The sequence below is a fragment of the Filicampus tigris genome, chromosome 5 (assembly GCF_054856515.1).
Source record: "Filicampus tigris isolate MCC_2025a chromosome 5, RoL_Ftig_1.0, whole genome shotgun sequence".
NCBI classification, from domain to species: Eukaryota; Metazoa; Chordata; class Actinopteri; order Syngnathiformes; family Syngnathidae; genus Filicampus; species Filicampus tigris.
In genome coordinates this window covers 411,678-434,082 of record NC_141221.1, presented here as the reverse complement: position 1 = coordinate 434,082, position 22,405 = coordinate 411,678, and the positions used below count along the sequence as shown (strand labels likewise).

Below are 22,405 nucleotides of genomic sequence, written 5' to 3'. Positions count from 1 at the left end.
CGATCGACATAATGACATGCGTGCGTGTGCGGCGTGCGTGCGTGCACATAAGCGCACGACTTTGGTTTGAAAAAAAAAAAAAGGAAAAAAAAGCCAAGTGTTTGCATTTCCTGCACGACAGGAAATGCACTCGCGTTAGCTTTCCTTACTGGATTATGACTTTGAGAAATAGTCATCAAGGAATCATGTTTAGGATTCAAAATGTTTTGTCAGTCCAACGAGCGAACAAAAAAGCCTGTCCGGTGTGTGTCGGACTGGAGGACTCCAGCCCTGAGACTTCCCGAGAGCGCCGGCTTTCCTCAGTGGCTCGGCTAGTTGTCAGGGCGGCGGCGGCGGCGGCGGCGGCACTTTCCGAACTCTCGCTGCTTTGATTTGCCATCATTTCACCGGCTCTGTGACCTCAACGCGTGTGAGTCATGTGCAAGATAAGCCACAAAACAGCAGCCGGAGTACTCCGTCACACTCTATTACGCTGCTTAGTGGAAATGAAGGCAATGATGTGCTTCGCTTGCCCGTCCGTGTAAAGGATAGCCTCGCGCGGCGGAGATGGCCATGTCCATGGCGATGATGCCGTCAAGAGGGGACCGAACGTGATGCTGCGCGCTATCGTACTGGCCGGGACAAAGATGGGCTGGAAAGCGGATGCAGGCCAAGTACACGCCATTCACTGGCAAGGGAGGATACGTCCTCTACGCCGTTTGACACGTTGAGTCTCACTCTTGGGGATGAATCGGCTCCACAAGGTCCGACTACAACCCAATGGGACGAAATCCCAAGCAATCTTTCCCAACGGAGCGCACGTAGATCCAATGAGTTTGTCCCGGGCACCCCAGATGAGAACACAACAAAAGTCATTCAAGTCCGCGACCGGGGTAGCCTTCCGTCCTCGTCCCTCCGTCCTCATTCATAAAAATGATCGTCCTCGTCCTTTTCAGCCGTTGGCGCATCACTGCATCCGTGCGTACGTGAGCTTTCGTGTAAATGATTGAATATGTGAGAGGGGAGCAAAACCAAGCAGTGGGACTTGAGAGGAAAAAGAAGACAAAAAAAAAAAAAAAAAGCCCACTACTTGGACTTTGTGGGACTTCGGAGACGATTGGAGTCACCGTTGGTCAGGGCGAGGAAGCGCTCGCGTACATTTCCAAGGTAAACTGCAACGTGTGCGCTGTCGCTTATTTGGCTTCCTTCTTGACTTCCTGTTTTCTTTCTTCATCTTTCCCTGCTGGCTTCCTTCCTTTTCTACCATCCCTCCTCCCGCACTTGCCACCCTGCCTTGTTTAATGTAGACAAAGTCCATCCAAGTCATGGCAGCGCATGAAAAAACCAAAAACCAAAAACCAAAGGAGGTTCAGCAGGTGTTTTGCATGCTATTGGATTTCGTCTCTTCAAATACTTCCAGAGGAGGTGTCGGTCGGTTGGTTGGTTGGTTGGTTGGTTTTGTGCATTTTGTGCAAAGTGGCCTTCCTTGGCCTCAAGTCGTCATCTGCCTTGAGTAGCGGCCGATTGCGGATCGCCCTCCGGTGGACAACGTGAGCGACGGCGACTCGAATCGAAGAATTCCAATTGGATCGATGGAGCTCTTCAAGGCTGGGTTGGCAAAGCATGGAGAGATCCAAGAGGAGTCTGCGAACAAAACGACGCTTCCGGCTCCGGGAACTGTTCGCTTCAGGCTAACCGTTAGCTTGCGACGGCGCGCGAAGACGGAGGCCGCGTCGAAGGCCCGGTGCGTCGAAGGCCCGGCGCTTCGAAGGCCCGGCGCGTCGAAGGCCCGGCGCGTCGAAGGCCCGGCGCGTCGAAGGCCCGGCGCGCCGAGCTTCCGCAGCAGCAATGGCATTAAGCGGCTCCGATCCGTATTCCGCTGCACTCTTATGTTGCAAATATGCCTTTGATGTTCTTGAGGGGAATCGGCCTTTCGAATCCAAGTCGCGGGCGGCTGACTGCGTGCACGCTGCCCACGCCGTCGTGTTGACGCCTAGTCGCGCGAGTTTGCCCGCGGCTCCGTGAAGACCAGCGGGACTCAAAGGAACCGTTTCATTTGAACGGAAGCTCCAAGCGGGCGTCGTCTTTCGGAGCTCGCAATGCTTTTATCGCGTGCAGAAATAATCTTTCGGGTTTTCTGGACGGCTTTGTTGTTTTGATCAATGCAAACCGCTATGGATTTGTCTTTGGCATGTGCGGATGCAAATCGCCATCTGTGCAGGCTTCTTCTCACTTGGGATGCAAAACAAGGTTGAGGTTCTCGCTTCCCACTTTTAGTTTGCCGACCCGCGGCCCAGATGGAAAACGTCGCCGCCTTCAGCGCAACGTGCCTGGCTCGTCCCTGTTCACGAACCGAGAAATGAAATTGCGGCTGGCGTGGCGTGGCGCTGGTCTACACGAGCTCCAGCTTTCCATCCGCTCTCTTGCTCTCTGCGGCGGAGGGGGGGATGAGGATGAGGATGAGGATGAGGATGAGGATGAGGACGAGGACGAGGACGAGTACGAAGCGCCTCCCGTCGCGAGCTGAGCGATGACGACAGGCGATGTGCAAACCCCCCCGCCCCCCTGATCCATCCGCGCTGGTCCCTCTCTCTCCTCCCGTGGCTTTAAAAAGGCGCCCGAGCGCTGCGCGAAGCACAAGGCGAGCCTCCAGAGAGGCAGAGCGCGAGCAAAATCTCCGCTTCCCCCCCCCATCCTGACACCTTTTTGCCTTTTGAACGACCCCACACCCATCCCGTCCCTCCTCTTGGTTTTTGTGGGGGTGTGTGAGGAATGAAGCGCACGTACTGCTGAGGAGTTTCACACCAAGTTTTTGGGGTTTTTTTCTTTTTTTGTGGGAGGGCTGCTGCGCATCCACAGAGTTGGTGCTCACATTCTCAACGGGTGAGTTGATTTCCGTCTCCTGCTACGGTTTGTACGGTAGGCCTACGGTATGTTTGCACCAAAAAAAAAAAAAAGGGGTTGCGCAACGTGCTGGTGCGCGCGAGGAGGCAACTTGAAAATGATACTTCACACCTCCACCGCTTAGCGTTATTCCCCCGCCCCCCTCCCCAAGTGATGGACAACTTGTTGCTGCGTAAAATCAGCGACACCAAAATGCTAGCGCATTCTATTTTTTTTCTGGGGGGGGGGGGGGGGGCTTTGCACTCCCCAAGCCCAAAGTAAAGCGAGCGGCTTTCACGTCACTCGATTCCCAAACCGAAGGCACAGCAGACGAATGGCAATCAATCCGAAGCCAGGATGTTTTTACAATTGTCATTTCATTGTTTCAGTTTTCAGATCAGTGCAGAGAAGCCTGTTGGTCAAGTTTTTGTTTTTGTGTGGACGGATCCTGCGTGACAAGTTACGGCCGGCTGTCTTGTGACAACATGCGTTTGCAGTTCAATTGTCATCCGCGCTGATGAAAAAAAAACATGAGCGTTAGCGTAGTTGAAGAAAACTGAAAATTGCCGTCAATATTTGGGGGGAAAGAAACACATGTCGGCTCAAAGAAGACACTAAATTGTCGCAGATTTTTACGAAAATGATCACGGGTTCACTGAAGACTAAATTGGCAGCGACGTTGATGAACCACACAAAGGTTTGGCGCTCGCAAGACTGAACTACTTTTTAAGAAAGCACATGGACTACATTGGCAACGACATCGGGGTCAATATTTATTTATTTTAAATGACGTAGAGTTGGTTGAAGGGACCCTAAATCATTGCCGCTGTTTACAAATACAAGTTGGCGTCCACGCTTGGCTAAATTGTCACCAAATGTTATGCAAACGCCGACGTTAGCTTCCTCGAAGATGAACTCGTGGTTACCGTTAATGGAAACGCCGACTGCGGGTTCGTCGACGACCAAAGTGCTGTTGATTGTGCAAAAACGCCCGCGTCGCGTTACGTGACATCGAAATCATCCTCAACGTTTCTTTCGATCAACGCGCACAGCGTTGTTGACAAACACACAAACAATACGTTGTCTTGTTTACATTGACCCCGGAAAATGTGACTAACTTCTGTCCGTTAGTGAGCACTGAATCGTCATCAGCATTTCGGAAAAAGTTTCACCGAAGCCGCTAAATTAAAAAAGAAAAGAAAAGAAAAAAAAAAAAGCTTTAGTATGTAAAAGGCTAAATTGGTGCCGGCATTTCCAGGAACACTTCTGATGGCTTTGTTGCCGATGAACTCGTTATCAGCATATACCAAAAGACCTCGTTGAAGATGCCATAGTGCTGTTCACCTTTACGAAATCGCGATGTCGGCTTCTCTTATCAAAGAAGAGCGACCCGATCGCTCCCAAATAAGTGACGGCAGCGACCTTTCTTGTTGTGACGAGTAGTCGACGGAGCTGCTATTTTGCATCCAAATCTGCAGATCAATTTTTCCACACGCGTGTTGTGCGTCTCTCCTCAAGGCCACGCAGCCTGCGGATAGATGCTCATGACGTGCGCACGTGCGCTGGGCCGACGTGGCTTCTGCCGCTATGCGCCGCGCCGTGCCGCTATGCGCCGCGCCGCTATGCGCCGCGCCGCTATGCGCCGCGCCGCTATGCGCCGCGCCGCTATGCGCCGCGCCGCTATGTGCCGCGCCGCGTTGCCACTTTGTCATCCGCTCGTTACCAAGGAAGCCAGCGTGACTCAAAGCCAGGGGAGGCGCCAGCCCGCGCCGGCTTGCGTCACTTTTCGGCCATTTGGCACCTCGGCGGGGAGCCCGCGTGGGATTAAAGGCCCGGCCGCCTTAACTTATTCCCACGCCTCGGGGCGACTCCGCTCGGTCGGTCTTCACGGAAACGCGCACTTTGAAGGCTCCCGATCGTCAGCGTTTGGGCCAGCGCAAACCTCGGCTTCATTGCCCACACGCTCGATATTGCTCGCAGTGAGTGCTTTGGCTTTAGCGGTGACCTTGAAGTGGAAATCAACGCAAAGATATTTTTGTCAAGAATATGTGCCCAGCAGGCCCACTAGTCCAAACACGGCATTCTGATGAATTTGGCCTTTGTGGAATAAGGAGTTAAGTGGCAAAATCCAGCCGTTTTCAGCCATGTCGGGGGGCGGCCATTTTGTCACTTCCGCGGACTGAAAATGACATCGCAATTGCTCAGCTAACGACCAATCACGGCTCAGCTTCAGGAAACAGGTCAGCCCTGATTGGCTGTTACCCGAGCATTTGTGACGTCATCTTCAGTCGACACAGGTGACAAAATGGCCGCCTCCTGAGCTGTCTAAAAACGTTTGATTAATTCTCATTCCACAAAGGCAATATCGATCAGAATGCCTTGTTTCAACTAGCGCGCTTGCATCGAACAAAAAAATATGTTTGGTTTGACTTCCGCTTTAAAGGTAAAGTCAAGTTGGAAATATGTTCTTCTCGTCTCCACACGGCATTCTGATTCTGATCTTGCGTTTGTGGAACATCTCGAGGCGTCGCAGGGTGCGGCCGTTTTTTTTCTAACCCCGTCGGCCGAAAACGACATCGCGGCGCCGGCCGGGCTGGCCCGGCTTCCCGAGGTCACGTGACCAGAGCTGGGCGTTCCCCGTGCCCGCCCGGCGCCGCGAGGTCACTTCTGTTCCCCGAGACCCTGAATTGTCGGCAGTCTGCATGAAAATCGGCAAAACCACATTGACAATTCTCAGGGTGTTGTATCAATCACATCGGGACTGCCCCGGTTGTCAATAACTGCTCGGCTACTTTTCACTTTCTTTTAAAGGAGGATTGGTTCCAAGAAATACTTGCGATATCTTATATTGGTCTTCATTGATAAAAGTGCAGAGACGGTGCAATAAAGTTGAAGTCGACCAACGCGTTTTGCCATCGCTTTTGCAATGCTTGTTGCCGGCCAGACCGCCATTTTGGCACCTGTGATTTAGCCCAAAGACTGATGTGGTTGCCATGTTGTGAGTGGCAAGTTCTGTGACTTGTTTTTTGCGGCAGGGCTTGGTCCTCATCCCTGGCAAACGTAACAAGCGGTGAGAAAAAGAAATACGCCCCCAAAAATAGCACATTTGGACTTAGTTACTTGTCATTGGCCCAATTAGCCGACGTGGCAGACGGTTGCAGCCAATCGGTTGCGCTCGTCACGCGTCGGCTATTTGCTTAGGCAACGGCTGTCAACTTGATGAAGTGTCGCATTGTGAGCGTGCGAAAGCGTAAAAGAACACAGCCGCCTTTGTATCGCTGTTTTTTCAAGGGATCAATGTGTAACCCTCCTGACAAAATGATTGGCCATAAACGAGATCAGCTCCGTTGCGGTATGAGATCGAGTGTAAGAAGTCAAAAGAACAACTAAGTCCAGACAAAATAAAAGCAGATGGAAGCATGTGGTCATTTCGTCATCGGCTCACAAATGGACGTCGAGTTCCACAAAGTTCAAGTTCACTTAAGAATCTTGCAACTTTTTCCCACACCAATAGAATTGAACAACTCCTAGAAAGAGTTTTCCCCCAAAAAGTCAATACGCGTGGTCCAAAAATTATGAATAAATGGGCAAAAAATGTGAATAAGCGGGGATTGGTTCAAAAAAAAGCAACGCAAAAGTTTGATTGCTTTTGCATTTCACGTAGTTTGATGTGCGTTACGTGATTAAAAATACATTTAAACACATTTCAAATCGTCGAAAAGAGTGAAAGACGGCTTACTAAAATAGCCTAACGGCCACAAATTGTAGTGAATTGCTTGTGTATTCATACATAGTTGGCCAGTTGTAAATTACAGGTAAATATAAACAACAACAAAAAACCCCCTCCATTTTGGGCCGCTGTTTTGAAATTATGGGTGGGAAAAAAAGTTTTGATTTTGGAAGCTAAAGACGGCAAGAGTGTGAAGAAAATGAGAGCAAAATCGCCTCCGCGTATGTGAACACAGTTGTCAGTGTCGCTCGCAAAAAGAGGCGGCTCCGGTCCCTTGGACACTGAAGCCGAGTCGCTTTCAGTGGGAATATTTTGTCTGCGTTGCGGGAGAATCGCATCGCCCCGGTAACACGGCATTCGGGGAAAAAGAGTTGCAAACCGAGTCGGGCCAAGCTGCCTGTTTTAAGACTTGACTTGTGCAGGTACCTTCAACGGTGTGTGCGCAATCGTGCAGTGGTGGACCCCCCCCCCCCCAGTGGTGGACCCCCCCCCACCCCCCCCCCGCCCCCCAAAACAAAAGAGAATAGCACAGGCTCTGATCAATAGGATGTAAGAAGTATTCAGGAGAGCAGGATGGGCCGGTTCGGTCTGTGCGTCCGATCGCTCTGCAGCGGTCCCATCGGAAGTGTGCGGCGTGGACAAACGGGTTTGTTGCCAAAGTGCAGTTGGCTTGACTTGAGCTTTTGCTCCGGTGCCGATATGGCCGCGGGGGAAGGCGTCGGACAGCCCGGAGGAGGCCGGCGGGGTCAGAAGTGCACGCGTCCGTGCCTGGACTTGAGGGCGGGGCCAAGAGGCCGTGAGCGGGCTGGGACGATCGGAGGCCGTCTATCGCCCGGCCTCTCCACTTGGGCGAAGTAAGTGGGCCGCGGCGGATTTCGTGTCGGCGCTGTACAACGGAAAAGGGCCCCTTTTGGGCCTTCTTCGCCAAGGGTGTAGTGTTGGGAGATGCTCGAGCTACGCAGCCGCGCGGTCACGACTTCAAGCGCATTTGTCATGGAAAATGTCCCCAAATGACATTTGATGGTGCCTGACTAGCTTCGGTGTTTTTGCTCCTCCGGTGAATCTCGCCAGTTGGATTCGTACAGACGCACCACAAGTGTCTTGGGGCTGTGCGCTCACCAACAACGAGCCCGCAGTGCCGTCACGTACCGACGAGCTCGTTTGCATGCGGGGAAGGTTGAACAATACAGTTTTGCTCAGAGCCTAGAGATGTGCCCGAGGCGAATCGGCCCACCCCTTTGAAAAGATAATTGCACCCGTAAAAGGTGTGTATACATACCGTAAGTATAGTGAGTGTTTCAGGTGTTCTCTCAGTTACAACAAGGAACGTTTTTTAATTTTTTTCAGTGAACATGAATCGAGCTTGGAATGAGCCTTCCGTTCCTCAAAAGCAGGACTGTCAAATGAAACGGGCTGCGGGCCCAGGAACCGGCCCGTGGAGGAATCCCGCGAGAACGTCAACCGCAATTTCGCAATCGGAGTCACTGATGTGGCTAATTTGGTCCACTTGACCCGGGCGACCTGACGGCCACGTCCAAGACGTCGTCCGACTGGCTGGCAATTTGATGCCTGATATCGAAAGATATTCAGCCATGCTTCGGCCCACTTGAGATCGTAATGGGGGGAACGAGGCCCCCCGCTTCGGCCCACTTGAGATCGTCATGGGGGGAATGCCCCCCCCCCCCCCCGCAACTCAACAGACTTTGACAGCACTACTCAAAAATGTTTGGGATTTAGGGTCACATATTTGGACAAATACCCTCGTAGGAGAATTTGCCCCAGCGATCCATCGACTTCCTGTTCAGATTTTGGCATGGCTACTTGAGACTTTGTTGTGCCTCCTGTCATGGTAGACATGACATGTCCACCCAATCTCAAGGCAAACTGCTGTTGGGAGGCTACCATTTTTGCAAGACAAATGCTTGGAAATGTTGCATCGGAAATGTCACTTGTCAAGTCAAATTGATTTCTATAGCCCTTAATCCCAGGAAAGTCTCAAAGAGCTTCACATATGCACCGGATCATGAGTCAAGGGTCTCTTCTTCTGTTTCTGTTGGCCAGATTTCCTCATTGGGAGTTGGTCAAAGTTGAACAAAATCTCTGCTTCCAACCAAAATGGCTGACTTCCTGTTCACGGGCCCTCGAGACTTGTGGGTGTGTCCTCTTATGTTAGGCTCGACACGTTTCTCGTACGCTGACCTGACTGGTTTTGGGGGCAATTTATTAACGTATTTATTTTTGTCAATACAGCAATCCGAGACACTGGGTTGCGACGGTTCAAAGTGCAACGATTCATCGACAACTAATCGATTGATCAAGTTCCTCGGTATTTATTTTTGATAATCGATCAGTTATTTAGAGAGCTACGGCTGTCCAAATGTTCCGAATTCCAGCCTCTCGACAGTGAATTTCCTCCGATTTCTTAAGTCCTTTATGAAAGCCGACCGGTTGTTGACCGATTGTGTTGGGACCGCGGCGAGCAATATTTCTGCCCGCTTGACGTTTTTTTTACGGACCAAACAACCAGCATCTGAATCGCTAACAAAAAAACCAAAAGCGAAAAAACCAAAAGCAAAAAAAAAACCTTCACGCATCTTTGTGCACCGTCAATTTGGGGGGAAAAAAAAGGTATTTGAATGTACGGAGGGAAATTTCAAACGCATTAAAAACCAGATTCAACAATGAATCAACAGATACATTTTTTATTTTGTTTGGCGATCGTCATTCCCCGTCAAACCGGAGCTGAATAGCCGCGGACAGAAAGGGAGCCGAGTGCCGATTCCCCTCGAAAGGAATCGAGTCTCTTTTGCTGTGAAAATTGAAAAAGTGACAATTTCCCCACTGTGGGATCAATAAAGGCATTCTTATTCTTATTCTTTTTTGTGTCCGTGCAGACACTCCTCGGGGACACGCGCCGGCCGACGCCATGCAGGAGCCTGAGGCCAGCGTGTGCCAGCTGCAGCCCAACATCATCTCGGTGCGTCTCTTCAAGAGGAAAGTGGGCGGCCTGGGCTTCCTGGTCAAGCAGAGGGTCTCCAAGCCGCCCGTCATCGTGTCGGACCTGATCCGGGGCGGGGCGGCCGAGGAGTGCGGCCTGGTCCAGGTGGGCGACATCGTGCTGGCCGTCAACAACAAGCCCCTGGTGGAGCTGAGCTACGAGCGGGCCCTGGAGACGCTGAAGAACGTGTCGCCCGAGAGCCACGCCGTGCTCATCCTGCGCGGGCCCCAGGGCTTCAGCACCCACCTGGAGACCACCCTGTCGGGGGACGGCCGCCCCCGCACCGTGCGGGTCACCCGGCCCGCCTTCCCGCCCTCCAAATCCTACGAGAATTGCTCGCCTCAGCTGAGGGCCATCGAGAACCTCTCGTCGCCCTCCATCGCGCTCCTGGCCGCCCAGGAGCCCCTGCTGACGAGGGAGGGGGGCCGCGGCGGGCTCTTCTGCAACGGGCTGGAGGAAAATAACGAGCTGCTGAAGGAGATCGAGCCCGTGCTCCGCCTCATCCGCAACAGCAAGAAGGAGCTCAACGGCGAGGGCCAGAGGAACGCCGCCCGCAGGGACGCCGGCGTTCAAGTGTCCTGGTAAGTGCGCGAAACCGCCGGCCGGGGGGGGGGGGGGGCCCTTTGGGGATGCCGGGGCCTTGACTTTCAAGCTCGGCAATTTCTTCCCCGATCACCCGTGAGCTGAGTAGTTTCAAGTGTGGCGAAATGTGCCAGGGGAAGGCCCGCGCCCGCGCCCGCGCCCGCTTCCCAATTAGTTTCCAAACGTGTCAGATGGCGATATTTGCGCAGATGTCCTTAATGAGCTGAACCGGCTCAAGATGGAATGCTTTGCGTCCGCGGAGGGACACGTGGAACGCGTGTAGGCCTTTTTTGCGGCGGTGGCGGCAATTTAGGCATTTTGGGAACATCTTGAAATGACACCATTGAATGGGATAGAATCCAAATGCGTATCAAATGGTCCTCCTGCCACAGATTGCCAACCAACCATCTGCTTTCACTTACATAGATGCCGAAAAATGAGGGCAAACCCGTTTTGAAATCACTGCGAGCTTCCTGACCGTTGAGTAACAGTTTGGTTTGGTTCTGGTTTCTTGTTGACGTTTACGTGTGAACGGCATGACACAGAGGACTGGTGAGCGACTGTCGCAACCGGGAAATGTTTCGCTCGGTTGACGCGGGGCATCCCACGCCCAAATGGATTCCATTTGATGAAGGCTTTTGTGAGGTTTAGCTGACCGAGTGCTGAGGTTCAAGTCGCCTGCTGATGATTGCACTTGCGCTTATGTGTATGATGCTCATTGAACGCAGCTAAGAGCAAGAATTCCTTTCCGCCAGCCCTTATCCTTACGCGCCCGCACAGGCGCCGCACACGTATCGCACCTTCGACCGCTTGGAATGTTCTAACATCAAACATCATTGTTTTCCCTAATCCAAGAAACGAGTGAAGCCACGGCAACTCGCAGGTGCAACCTTTAATCCGCAACTACTGGATAGTCACGTTAAGCCACAACCACTTTGACGAGTGATCGTCGTCGAGGGAACTGGTTGACCGTCAAATGAGCTCGAATTGAAACACGTGACTTTGTTGAGTTCGTTTGGCATTCGGCCAACATGCAGAAAGGCTCGGGAATGGACAAGTCCTTCATGTCGTCGGGATTAGGGCCGAGCGTGGCCTCGGGCTTTAATGGCATTTCACACGTCATGAGATACCAAAAATAACCTGGCAGCAGAAGAGCTATTTCTTTTGTTTTGTCCAAGTTATTGGTCGTGTTGAATGAATGTTGGCCTTGTATTGCTACAACTTCCCGGTAGGCGGCCAAGCACTTGCCAAGCACTTGCCAAAAGCAGCGCGGCGTCACCTTTCGTCCACTTAACGGAGACCGTGATTCCGGCGCCGTCCGAGTTGCCGCCGCGTCCTCGGCCGGACGGCCTCCGTCTCCCGCTAACCGGATGGCGTCCGTTGGACTCACTCGAGGTGTCCCCCCCGATCAATATCTCATTCCTGAGCTTCTCATCCGTCATCAAATCCCCTTTCGGTGATCGATGGCCGTCTCGCAGACGGGGAAAGGAAGCAAAGAAGAACCTCCGAGCCGATCCAGCCGCATCCTGCTTAGCTAGCCTGCTTAATGAGGCCTCCCTCCCTCCCTCCCTCCTTCCCTCGAGGCCTCCCTCCCGCCATTTGAATCCCCCACGCTGACGTTTGCTGAGCGCGACCACTTCTCGCCTAAGTCCGGGCCGATCTCGGAATTGGCGAGCGCGTGATGAGCGACCTGCTTTCCTGAACGGGGAGCCACGTGGAGTCGACCGCCGGCAGGCCTCCGCGTTGTCAAAGGCCCACCTTTGCATTGATCTCAAAGACGGTGCCCTGCTCGGGTTTTTCCAAGGGGAAGATCGGAAAAGCATTTGCCCCTCACTGGCGTGCGTGATTATTATCGTTAACAACTAACACAATGAGTCAAGCTAAAATTGAAAAAAAAAAAAATAGAGTATTCAGTGGCCCACCCGGATTGACAGACTGCCCACCCAGTGAGATTCATGAAAAAAGATCATTTGTTGTAAATTACGATTCGATTATTTTTGAATTTGTGTTTCGTTGTATTTTTTATTTGATTGAATATTACAATGGCACCATTGTGCTCGTCTAAGGCAGATCTGAACTTCGTATTATTGCGTTTGTCATTTTGTTTGAATATACGAATATAGATATGAGTTGGACGATCGTGCTCAGTGAGAGAAATATTCAGGCTCGCCCTGATTTTTGCAGGCCCACCCAATGAGCCATGTTGTGGCTGCGCCCCTGTTTTTGTTAACAACATCAAATAAAAGTAATAGTACTTAAAAGTAAATACAAACAAAATGGAAAAGAGGTGAAACTATAATTGCTATAAACTATCATTAGTGCTAAAACATTCTTGGTTTTTGTCTGTCAGCTACTATCATTCATGAGCTTTCATTTTTGAATTGCATTGGTTTCTGTATTGCTTTGTTGCCACACAAGGAAGCTCAGCTGTTTCAGAATTGTCATTTACTTTATTACAGAGTACTGAGTGACGGTTTTTTTTTGGTTTTTTTTTCGTGGCACTTGAAAAATACTCTATATATTAAAAACAAAACTAATGAAAACAAACTAAAGCAAAGCATTTTCAAAAAGATAATAAAACCAAAGTTGCTCTTAATTCATTCACTGCAAGGCATTTTCGGACCCTCTTTTACCATAACCGTTTGAAAAAATGTGAAAGAAATTCCAGGGATTGTATGGCTGGACTGTGAAAGGACAAGTTGAAATGAAATGAAATGAATTAAAAAAACAAAAAAAGAGAGAGTCAAAATGAAGTAATGGGCAACTGATACTGGCAAATCCCAAACCATTGTAACCCCGTTGGTCAGACCGTACTGCGGCGTGAGCGGCGGCCAATAGGCGAGAGGCCACCCTGGAGCGCTCGCGTGGAGACAAAGGAGCGCTCGGGAGCCGGGAAAAAGCCGCCAGCGCGAACGCGCGCAGGTTCCGGCGGACAAGACCGGATCCCCGCCGCTGGACCGGCAGGGAAGCACAATACCAAGGTGGTTGCGTTCGGAAGGCGACGGCACGTGACGGGCATGGCCGCATTCTTCACAAGCGACAAGACACCAGGCCGCGTTGCCTTCGCTCGCATGAGCCCAGTCGTACCGAAAGTGAAAGATTAGGAGCCCGAAACGTCAGCATCACGGAAATGTTCAATGTTCGCTTTTTGCGTTCAATCTTTCAAACGGAAAGTGAAAGCAGCATCCCTTATAAAGTTCAGCGTCAATTTCACAAAAGAATTCCGTTTGAAATTGATCTGTTGTCGGCCCTGGGAACATCGGCCATCGCCCCGGCCGATCGCTCGCATGAGCCCAGTCGTACCGAAAGTGAAAGATTAGGAGCCCGAAACGTCAGCATCACGGAAATGTTCAATGTTCGCTTTTTGCGTTCAATCTTTCAAACGGAAAGTAAAAGCAGCATCCCTTATAAAGTTCAGCGTCAATTTCACAAAAGAATTCCGTTTGAAATTGATCTCTTGTCGGCCCTGGGAACATCGGCCATCGCCCCGGCCGATCGCTCGCTCTGTCCCCGCTCGGAACATTCCTCCTCCCTCGTCACCGCATTCCCCTTTTGGGACATCGCGGGCCCGGGGCAACGATCGATGCCCTTCGTTGCGCCTTCAAACAGGAAGTGGGCGCCGAATCCCAGTTTGTTGCAGCGGAGAAACCGGAATAGTCTCCGAAAGGCATAGGCGCCAAGACGTTTGCACGCCGAACGTGAGCCGCTGTTGTGAATCGGCTCACAAAAGATTGATGCCGCTTGTTTAATTTCACAGCCGACGGCTGGCCAGGCACGCCAGCCAGGGTGCCCAAAGTGTTTGCTGACGAGCGCTTAATAATTCAGTTTTCCATTATAGCTGGCAGACGAGCATTCCCGGCATGTCGCTCGCAGAGAAGATAAAGCGTCGCGGGCTCCCGCCGCAAACCTCTCCGCGAGGTGTCGAGTGACATTCTTTGCTGTCACTTCACAGCCGTTATTTGGCCGATGATCAAAAGGAACAACCTGTATTGACTTTGCGTGAAGCTCAGAAGAACCGGTTTGGGCCACGGTCCGCTTGGGTCACGCCACGCCCAAGATGATCGGCAGCCAGCGAGCGCACCAGTCAAAGGCTTTGTTCTTCTTCTTGTCGTCGTGGTCATACCGGTAGGCCGCGCCTCTTTTGGCTGCAGGGACGCTACTTAAAGGTGCGCGCGTGGACAACGCTGACGAGACGTTCTTGTCGTCGGCGCACCTCCCACATCCGCCAGAGATTGTTGCCGCGTTGCCGGCCTGAACCCGTACGTCGATCTGATGGAGCGGTAAGCGTCTGCCCGGCCTTGTCCATCGCTGCTTTTTCTTGCGCTCGTTGCTTTGTGTCGTCTTGATGCTGGTCGAACGGGGATGCCCCAGAGAGCTTTAGGCTGAGGAGCCGTCCGCAAGGGCCAAAGGCGGTCCGCAAGGGCCAAAGGCGGTCCGCAAGGGCCAAGGGCGGTCCGCAAGGGCCAAAGGCGGCCCGCGGGCGGCCGGCCGGACGGACGGACGGACGGACGGCCTTTGACACCGGGAGCCAACCCGGCACGCCGTCGTGGCAAAATGACTTTCATTGTAGACTCCAAACTTTGGGCAAAGGGAAAAGTTCACGCAAGGTGGGTAGTTTTCCGAAGGCGAACGAGGCCTTTGTTGAAAGCAAACTGCATTTGAAATCGACAAGCGAAAAGACCAGGTGCACCGTGGGCAATACAAGAGCAAATGACACCATGCAAGGCTCTCATTGGCGTCTTTGGGGCACACTTTTATTCGTCTCGAGTGGATGACGAGCCTGGCTGCCAATTAGGCACATTGGGACATACTGTCTGTCATCTCGAATCAGCAAAATCGTCCACTTTGATCAGCCGGCCAGTTTGGCTCAGCTTTCATTTTCACCAGGATGAGCGGACCGGCCAAAAAAGTCTCAAGAAGCCAAGCCCGCAGGCACACAAGTCAAGTCAAGTCAAGTCAAGTCAAGTCAAGTCAAGTCAAGTCAAGTCAAGCGGCGGCCGTGTTACCTGAAAATTGCACCGGGAACAACCCTTGCAATGACCTCTCCAATTGAGCGTTTGACTTGATAACAAGCCCTTTGGTCCACATCTTAAGTAGGCCCAAGTCTCAAGCAGCTACACGCACAGGATGCTTTGGTCGGGCCCGATCTTGCATCGGGACCCGCTCCCAGCATGTTGTGTCAAACGCAGCCCCGGAAACCTTCTTTGATCGTTTCAAGAAGCTAAGGGTCCTGACAATGCGCAAAAAGGGTCCCAAGTTTATGTACAAGTCATCATTTCAGATGAAACTTGTGCAATTCAGCCCCCAAAACCTGCTTGGCTCCATAGAATGACATTTGCTAGGCATGTCTGTCATGCGTAGACCCACAAAAAAGTCAAGAAGCCGTGCCTGCCTGAAAATACATTTTCAAGTGGGAGCCCGCCCTCCAATGTTTTGTCACATTCAGGCTCCGGACCGTGTTTGACATTTGCTCAACGCAAGAGACAAAAACCGTGGCCGAGAAGACAACGATAGTCTGCCGTTTTGGTGCGAAGCTGACGTCGGAGGTTCATTTCATCCTTCAGACAAGGAGATCTTGTCCGATTCCCACCGAACGTGAGCCGCACAGACAAGGCGGATGCAATTAAAAAGAAAAAGTTGACACGGCTCAAATGAAGTCGGCTTCACCCTGACACCTTTTTTCCGTGAGCAGTGCGCGTGTTTGTTGTCGGTGGCACGTGCGACTGACAATGCGCCCGCCCCGCCTCCCCCTTTGTCCTCTGTTGCAGGGACGTCAGTGTGGCAAACGCAACTTCGCCGCAGATTTCGTCCGAAAACAACAGGAGACGCGACAACATGCCGGTGGTGCTGCACAATATCGAGGCCGAGCAGGTAAAAAAGACGACAAAAGTACCTGTGCTGTGCGGCCTCTCTGCAGCTGCTTAAAATCTGCGGGGACAAAATCCCCAAAAAATTTGAAAAACGGCTTTCAACTTTTGGAAACCCACTTGCAATTACTGCTCAATTCCGTTTCTCAGTGCACTTTCTTTGGAAAGTATGGTAATGACAAACACGCGCCAGTAGATGGCAGCCTTGCATATTTTGAGATATCTCGATGTGTGTATGTATGTATATATGTATATTTATGTATGTGTATATATATATGTGCGCGTGTGTATATATGTGTGCGCGTGTGTGTGTGTGTGTGTGTATATATATATATATGTATATATATATATATATATATATGTATATATATATATGTATATGTATATATATATATATGTATATATATATATATATATATATATATATATATATATATGCACTACATGCTAAAAAGCCACCAAGGTTCAGTTTGAGCCTTGTGCTGAGTCAGTATCGTTCACAGCGCGTTCCTTTGGTGTCTTTTCTGGAAATGAGCTAGAAAGGCTGCCCTCAGTCTTGTATTTCTTCTTTTATAGTTTCAAGTGTCACAAAAGCAGAAAGAATTGGTGCCAAAGTCACGTTTCCTGTGACAAAAAGATGATTTCCTCCACTGTTGGGTCAGGAAATGGTATTTTGGGGTTTTCTACAGCTCATTTTGTAAACAGCCGAAAGAACTAGAGCAGCTTTTTTTTCTGGTAGAAGTGAGACTTCTGCTTTTGTAGATTGTCTCTAATCCCTCACTTGTGCTTTTACCAAGTGAGCTGGCGAATTTGTGCATCCTCTGGAAAAAAACAAAAAAAACAAACCAGAAGAAAATCATCCTATCACTTCGCCCCCCAAGCCTCGTCCCGTTCAGATCGTTCCGGCGACAAGCCGTTGCCACGGAGGCGATGTTTAATCCGGATTACGCCGATGGTGTCCTAATCTGTACATGCTCTGTGTTGATCCTCAAAATACTCCCATGGGGCAAAATGGAGGCGCTCGCCATCAGGATCGCCCCGCCTCCCCCCACCCTTCTCAAAGTCATCAAAGGTGTTATGTGGTTTACTATTTTTAATTTTTTTTAAAAACTTCATCAATTTCTGAATATTTTTTCATGAAATATTTTTCTATTCAAAATTGAAGATGCACATGATGATCTTTTACTAATTGACATTTTTCATTTTCATGAAAAGGAATTTTTTTTTTCACATTTACAAATTGATTATACTGTATTATAAAATATCAATATAGAATTAGGAGTTGGTTACTATATTCATTTTTAATAAATATGCGCTCATGCTTGATTCGTATTTGGATTTATTGTAGAATGTACATATAATATGAAAAATTTGCTCTACCATGTGATTAAACTGTGATTTTAAAAAACAAAGGCAAAATGAATTTTCAAATGTTGCTGTCAATGGTGCGATTCACTTGATTTCCATTTTGAAAAATGGTGAAATCCTGTAATAAGTCAAATACATTTGATGTCACTTAGTTGGAAAAGGATGAAATCAAGAGTAAATGTAGATGAATAATAGGCAAAATACATTTTTCAAATGTTATTCAAAACAATTTTTCAAATTTCTAGGTCCAAGTCTTACATTAGAGTGCATTGTCGAATGAAGTAAGACAAATGCGTGCGTGCGTGCCGCAGGAAGTGGCATTACTTCGGGTTTAATTTGATCAAGCCCGACGTGGTGGGCAAAGTTTTCATCCTAAGTGTCCCTCCCTCACACTCTTCTGCGGGAATTGCCATGCATGCCCCCCATCCCCCCTCCTCCTGCATAATGTAGCATTTCACGTCCACGAAAAGTGTCGACTCTCGGTCGCCGTCGTGCGCATCGTAACCGTCCCACCCAATCTTTTACGCTTTGCTTTCCCGGGCTGCCACGCGCGCTCTCCCTCATCCGCATAGATTTTTCATTAGATTTTTTTTACTTTTTTTGCATAACTTATCCCCCAAAACTTGCGCTTGTTGGTGCGTGAAGAACAGCGCCGCATAAATGAAATATTTACTTACTAACCCCCAGTCAGTCCTTTGTTTTGTCATTTGTCAAGTCAAAACTTTATGCAGATAGATAGTTATATAGATATGTATAATTAAAAAAAAAAAGTGTGTCTATATATATATATATGTATATGTATATATATGTATATGTATATATGTGTGTATATGTATATGTATATATATATATATATATATGTGTACAGAATGTATATATGTACAGAATGTATATATGTCTGTATATGTGTACCACTGCATTGTGCCATGACTAAGCATGCGTGATTGATTGCGCCGATCTTAAACAGCGGGCCTGTGCTCAATCAATAGCCGGTTGAAAGGTTAGCCGCCGTTAGTGGCCGATTGTATTTATTAGAGGTCCTTCAAATGAAAACAGGAAGTCGATGGGGAGTGTGGTCAAAGTTGGTCCGTCCCCCATCATGCACTTCATCAACTCAAATAGGGCGCCGGCATGAATCCGTTCCATCGAGGTGGTGTCCTCGCTGATGTGAACTGATTACACGAACAACATGACTGCAAGAAACGTTTCGGGTTTGACCTTACGTTATTTATTAGTTGATTTATTTGAACGCACTGACTGCCAGCAGTTTTCAAAGCAGCTATGATGAGTAAGCCGGAAGCGTGTAACCAATCTCTGTCTGTTCATGGCACCACAGCACCACTTACTGGCACTGTGACAAATTGCACCCAATTGTGCCCAACACACTTAAACGGTGACTTTAGAAATGGGGTTTTGGGTTTTGAGTTGACTGGACACTATTTTCTATCCGCTGAATCCGGGTCGGTTAAATCGAGGCTCCGCTGTTAATATCATCAAGGTCGGTCATCAATAATCTTCATTAGCAAATAAACCTTCAGCTCTTACTTTCTGTAGATGTAAAAAGAAGGATTCAATTCAGCAAAATAAAACCAGGCTGAGATTCAAATCCCTCCTGTTTTCACTCTTCTTTCAAATTTAGGGTCAAACTACATAGTGTGCTACCATCTAGTGGCCGACAGTGGAATTACACCCCGAATAAAGGGACTGCAGAATAAAAGCTATCAACTGTACAAAAAAAACGCCCCAAAACTGTGACATATGGATGAGGGCTTTTACCGTCCGCTGCTTGTCTAGCAATAGAGCTCAGTGGTGCCCATGTAGTGCTGCGGCAGGCACAATGTGGTACAACGCTGAAGGCACGCATCTGGAAGCCATGAAAAAAATTTTAAAAAATCAATCAAAAAGCTCAGAAATCCACAATGAAGCAAGGCAACCCTCTGCGATGGGAAAGGAGATTTTCCTTTTTTTTGTGGGAGAAGAATGCTAGCCTTTGTGTGCATAAGCATGAAATGACGCCCGGTGTCTGCTCTCAGGGCCCCGCCGGGTCGCCCACCAAGACGCTGCAGAACGGAAGCCCCTCCAAGTGCCCCCGCTTCGTCAAGATCAAGAACTGGGAGAGCGGAAGCGTCTTGAACGACACGCTCCTCCACAGCGCCAGCAAGGTGAGGCGCCAAAGCAGTTGGCTTCTTCCCAGAAACAAAGCTCCGCCTACGTTACAAATCATCAAATGTTGACACGTCATGACTCACATCAACTGTAGCGTTCCCGCCGCCGCTAAGTCGGTCATCGCGGCCTTGATGGCGGCCAATCGGCTCCACTTCACTTCGAACAAGTACCCTTGTCATGACGGTTATGGCAAGGAAAGACGGAGTGAGGCCATGCTAATTGCTAAGTCGACCTTCCGTTCACACCTAACCGCACATGCGTACGCACTGAGATTGGTTTTTATTTTTCTTCAACACACTTCAGCTAAACGAAACATAAATGGAAAAACAAAACAAAACAAAGCAAAAGCTGCAACAATAACACCCGGGGAGTCACATTTCTTAACCTTTCCGTTTCACTTCCTCATCTTCCTCTTGTCCATCGCTCTTTGCCACTCGGGTTTTGTACGTGGTCCATTTTTTCCCATTGTCCGTCCCCTCGAGTACCCTGTCGTCTCACGCGAAAAGTCAACATCTGATTTCCAACGCAATTTGCCATCCGCCATCCATTCTACATGCTGCTAATAATAAAAAATTGCCGCTAAAATATTTATCCGCCTTCTTGTGCAAGTAGTGGATCGCCCAAGTAGTGCATCGTCCATTTTCGACCCCAAATTGTCTTCTGTTTAATCCGCATCTGTCAAAGTCAAGGCCCGCGGGCCGGATGCGGCTTTCTACGGCCCCTGGGATGATAATTGCTTTATCATTCCATCCGGCCCGCAGCCCGCAGCAGGCCGGTGTGGGTAGCAGGTGTGATCGGGCCCATGACGTCACGCTTTCAAATGTATTGTAGCGTCTTCCGAGAACACAGACGTAGTTTGATTATCACGTTTTGATTAGTCCAACCGGCTAGTGTGGGCCGCAGCCGACGCCAATGCAGTGGGACAACCGTTCGTTGCGCTATTTCTTTGCATCTATGTTTGCCACCCCCTGGCTGTTGTTATAACAAACATTACCGCTTCTTTTGCGAGGATCGTCCTTCTGTCGTCTACGTGCCGACCGAAGACTTCGCGTCACTTCTCGTGGCTTTCAGAATCGGATGGTGGTGAAAAGTTATTCGGGGTAAAACACGCTTGATTCAGAAATACTTCACGTTAGAAATCTCGCGTTGTTTTATTATTGGCAATTGTTGGCATTTGATCAATTCAGTGAGTTTCGATGTAGCGCCCAGATGTCCCACGCCGTGGGCAGGCGTTGAACGCTCCTCGGGCGCAGAGTGTTGATAGCCGGTTTCTTTCCTTTTCCTTCCTTCGGCACAGCTCGTAGTTTGTTCGTGCCAGCAAACTCGGTAGTTGCAGACTTCCCGTGTTTCACCGCGTTTGTTGTTGTGTGTAAATGTTAAAAGGTTATTTAGGTTGTCGTCGGCGAACTGCCGTACATAATAGCCTAGAAATGTTCTCGTGAGTGACGGATGTCACGTTGATGAACACTAGTTAGTTATTTCGGCTAGTATGCTAACTGTTCTAGTGACGTAACGTGTGAATGTGTACTGTATGTATTGTTTGGCTGTTTAATTGCTTAATGCAGTGAAGTGTCATGTTTAGGCATATTGTTAACCACTGGATGTGCATCGGATGGTGTTGCCGGGTTATTCTTTGTCTGTGTTGTTGCAGACCACGTGTCGAGTGGAATACGGGCCGGTGTTTTCTGACAGGATCACCCACATTCATACCTTGCCACTCTAAAATAGGGTCAGCCGGAGACATCATACCAATCGCACGATCCTCTCCGTTTTACTTCACATCGTGTACACGTCATACAATCTTGCAGCCCGAGTCGGCGTGAAAATTGTTTCCAGCTTGGCAGGAGAAACGCAAACGTTCCACTGATCGTGATTCACAAGACGGGCAGCGGCTTCTTCTCGGGTCATAAGCGGAAGTGACGTACGAGCTGCCTCGCAAAAGTTGCAGTAGCGTACTTGTTTTAGTTTTTATTTAGTAACTCCCAACATAAAAACACAACAGCCAGGAGGGTGACAAACATTGAGGAAGAAGGAAATGTATTCCAGAAATATAAGGCGTGACATCATCAGCAGGCGCGAGACCCGATCCAATCTGGATATTTGAAAACATTTCAATGAGCGTTCTAACAGTCCGGCCCTCGGCTTGTCGCAATTTTTTTTATTTGGCCCTCCGTCCATTTGACTTTGACACCCATGGTTTAATCCAACTGTTTTTAGGGTGTACGCTTACTCATTTACTCTTTATCTACTGCATGCAGCCAAGGCGGCGTTGCCAAAAAAGAATCTGTTAGCAATTGCCTTAAGCAGATCAATAAAAGTCAACCATCAATTGCATTTATTACAATTCTTTTTTTTTTTTTTTAAATGCGGCGTGGTGATTCAAGTGGGCTCACGGTCAGAGGAGGGTGGGAATTTGAAGCGGAGTTGTTTGAAGCCAACAAGTGACGCGCTCGGCCCATGACGGAAAGCGACAGGCGGCCCAAAACATCCCGATGGCGTCGGAATGGAAATCTGCTTTGAGTCCTGTTGAGACTCGTAAAGCAAACTTAATGAAAAAAGTACTGAACAGACAAGCCACATTTCAGCAGTGGCCTCCGAACAGGGGGGTGGGTGGGGGGAGGAATGGGGGGGCGCGGTGCTATCTTGCTACGAGCCCGACTATTGACAATTGCCGGCAGTTACCAGGCAACCAGGAAGTTGCCGCGCGATTGGCCAACGACGGCGGGTTGGCCGGCCGGTCGGCCGGCCGGCTGGCTCTCCATAAGCCGACGAGTGGCGAGCGAGCCGTTTTATTAGCGTGGCGCATGTGATGCGCCAGCGTCGTCCGCCTCC

At 49.6% G+C, this 22,405-nt stretch overlaps 1 protein-coding gene across 6 annotated transcripts in view; it reads left to right on the top strand.

Annotated features, from left to right (window-relative positions):
* Nucleotides 1–2,616: 2,616 nt before the first annotated feature.
* The window catches only part of nos1 (nitric oxide synthase 1 (neuronal)), a 51,196-nt gene continuing 31,407 nt past the window's right edge, over nt 2,617–22,405 (top strand). For 3 of the 6 annotated variants that reach the window (XM_086031890.1, XM_086031889.1, XM_086031887.1), the window contains exons 1-4: nt 2,620–2,862; nt 9,487–10,171; nt 15,941–16,043; nt 19,441–19,569. In XM_086031890.1, coding sequence (XP_085888016.1) covers nt 9,519–10,171; nt 15,941–16,043; nt 19,441–19,569 — 885 coding nt within the window. In that variant the 5' untranslated portion in view covers nt 2,620–2,862; nt 9,487–9,518. Of the gene's footprint in view, nt 2,863–9,486; nt 10,172–14,307; nt 14,453–15,940; nt 16,044–19,440; nt 19,570–22,405 lie in introns of those variants that run through there. The other 3 variants (XR_015086965.1, XM_086031888.1, XM_086031892.1) reach the window with 3 other exon arrangements.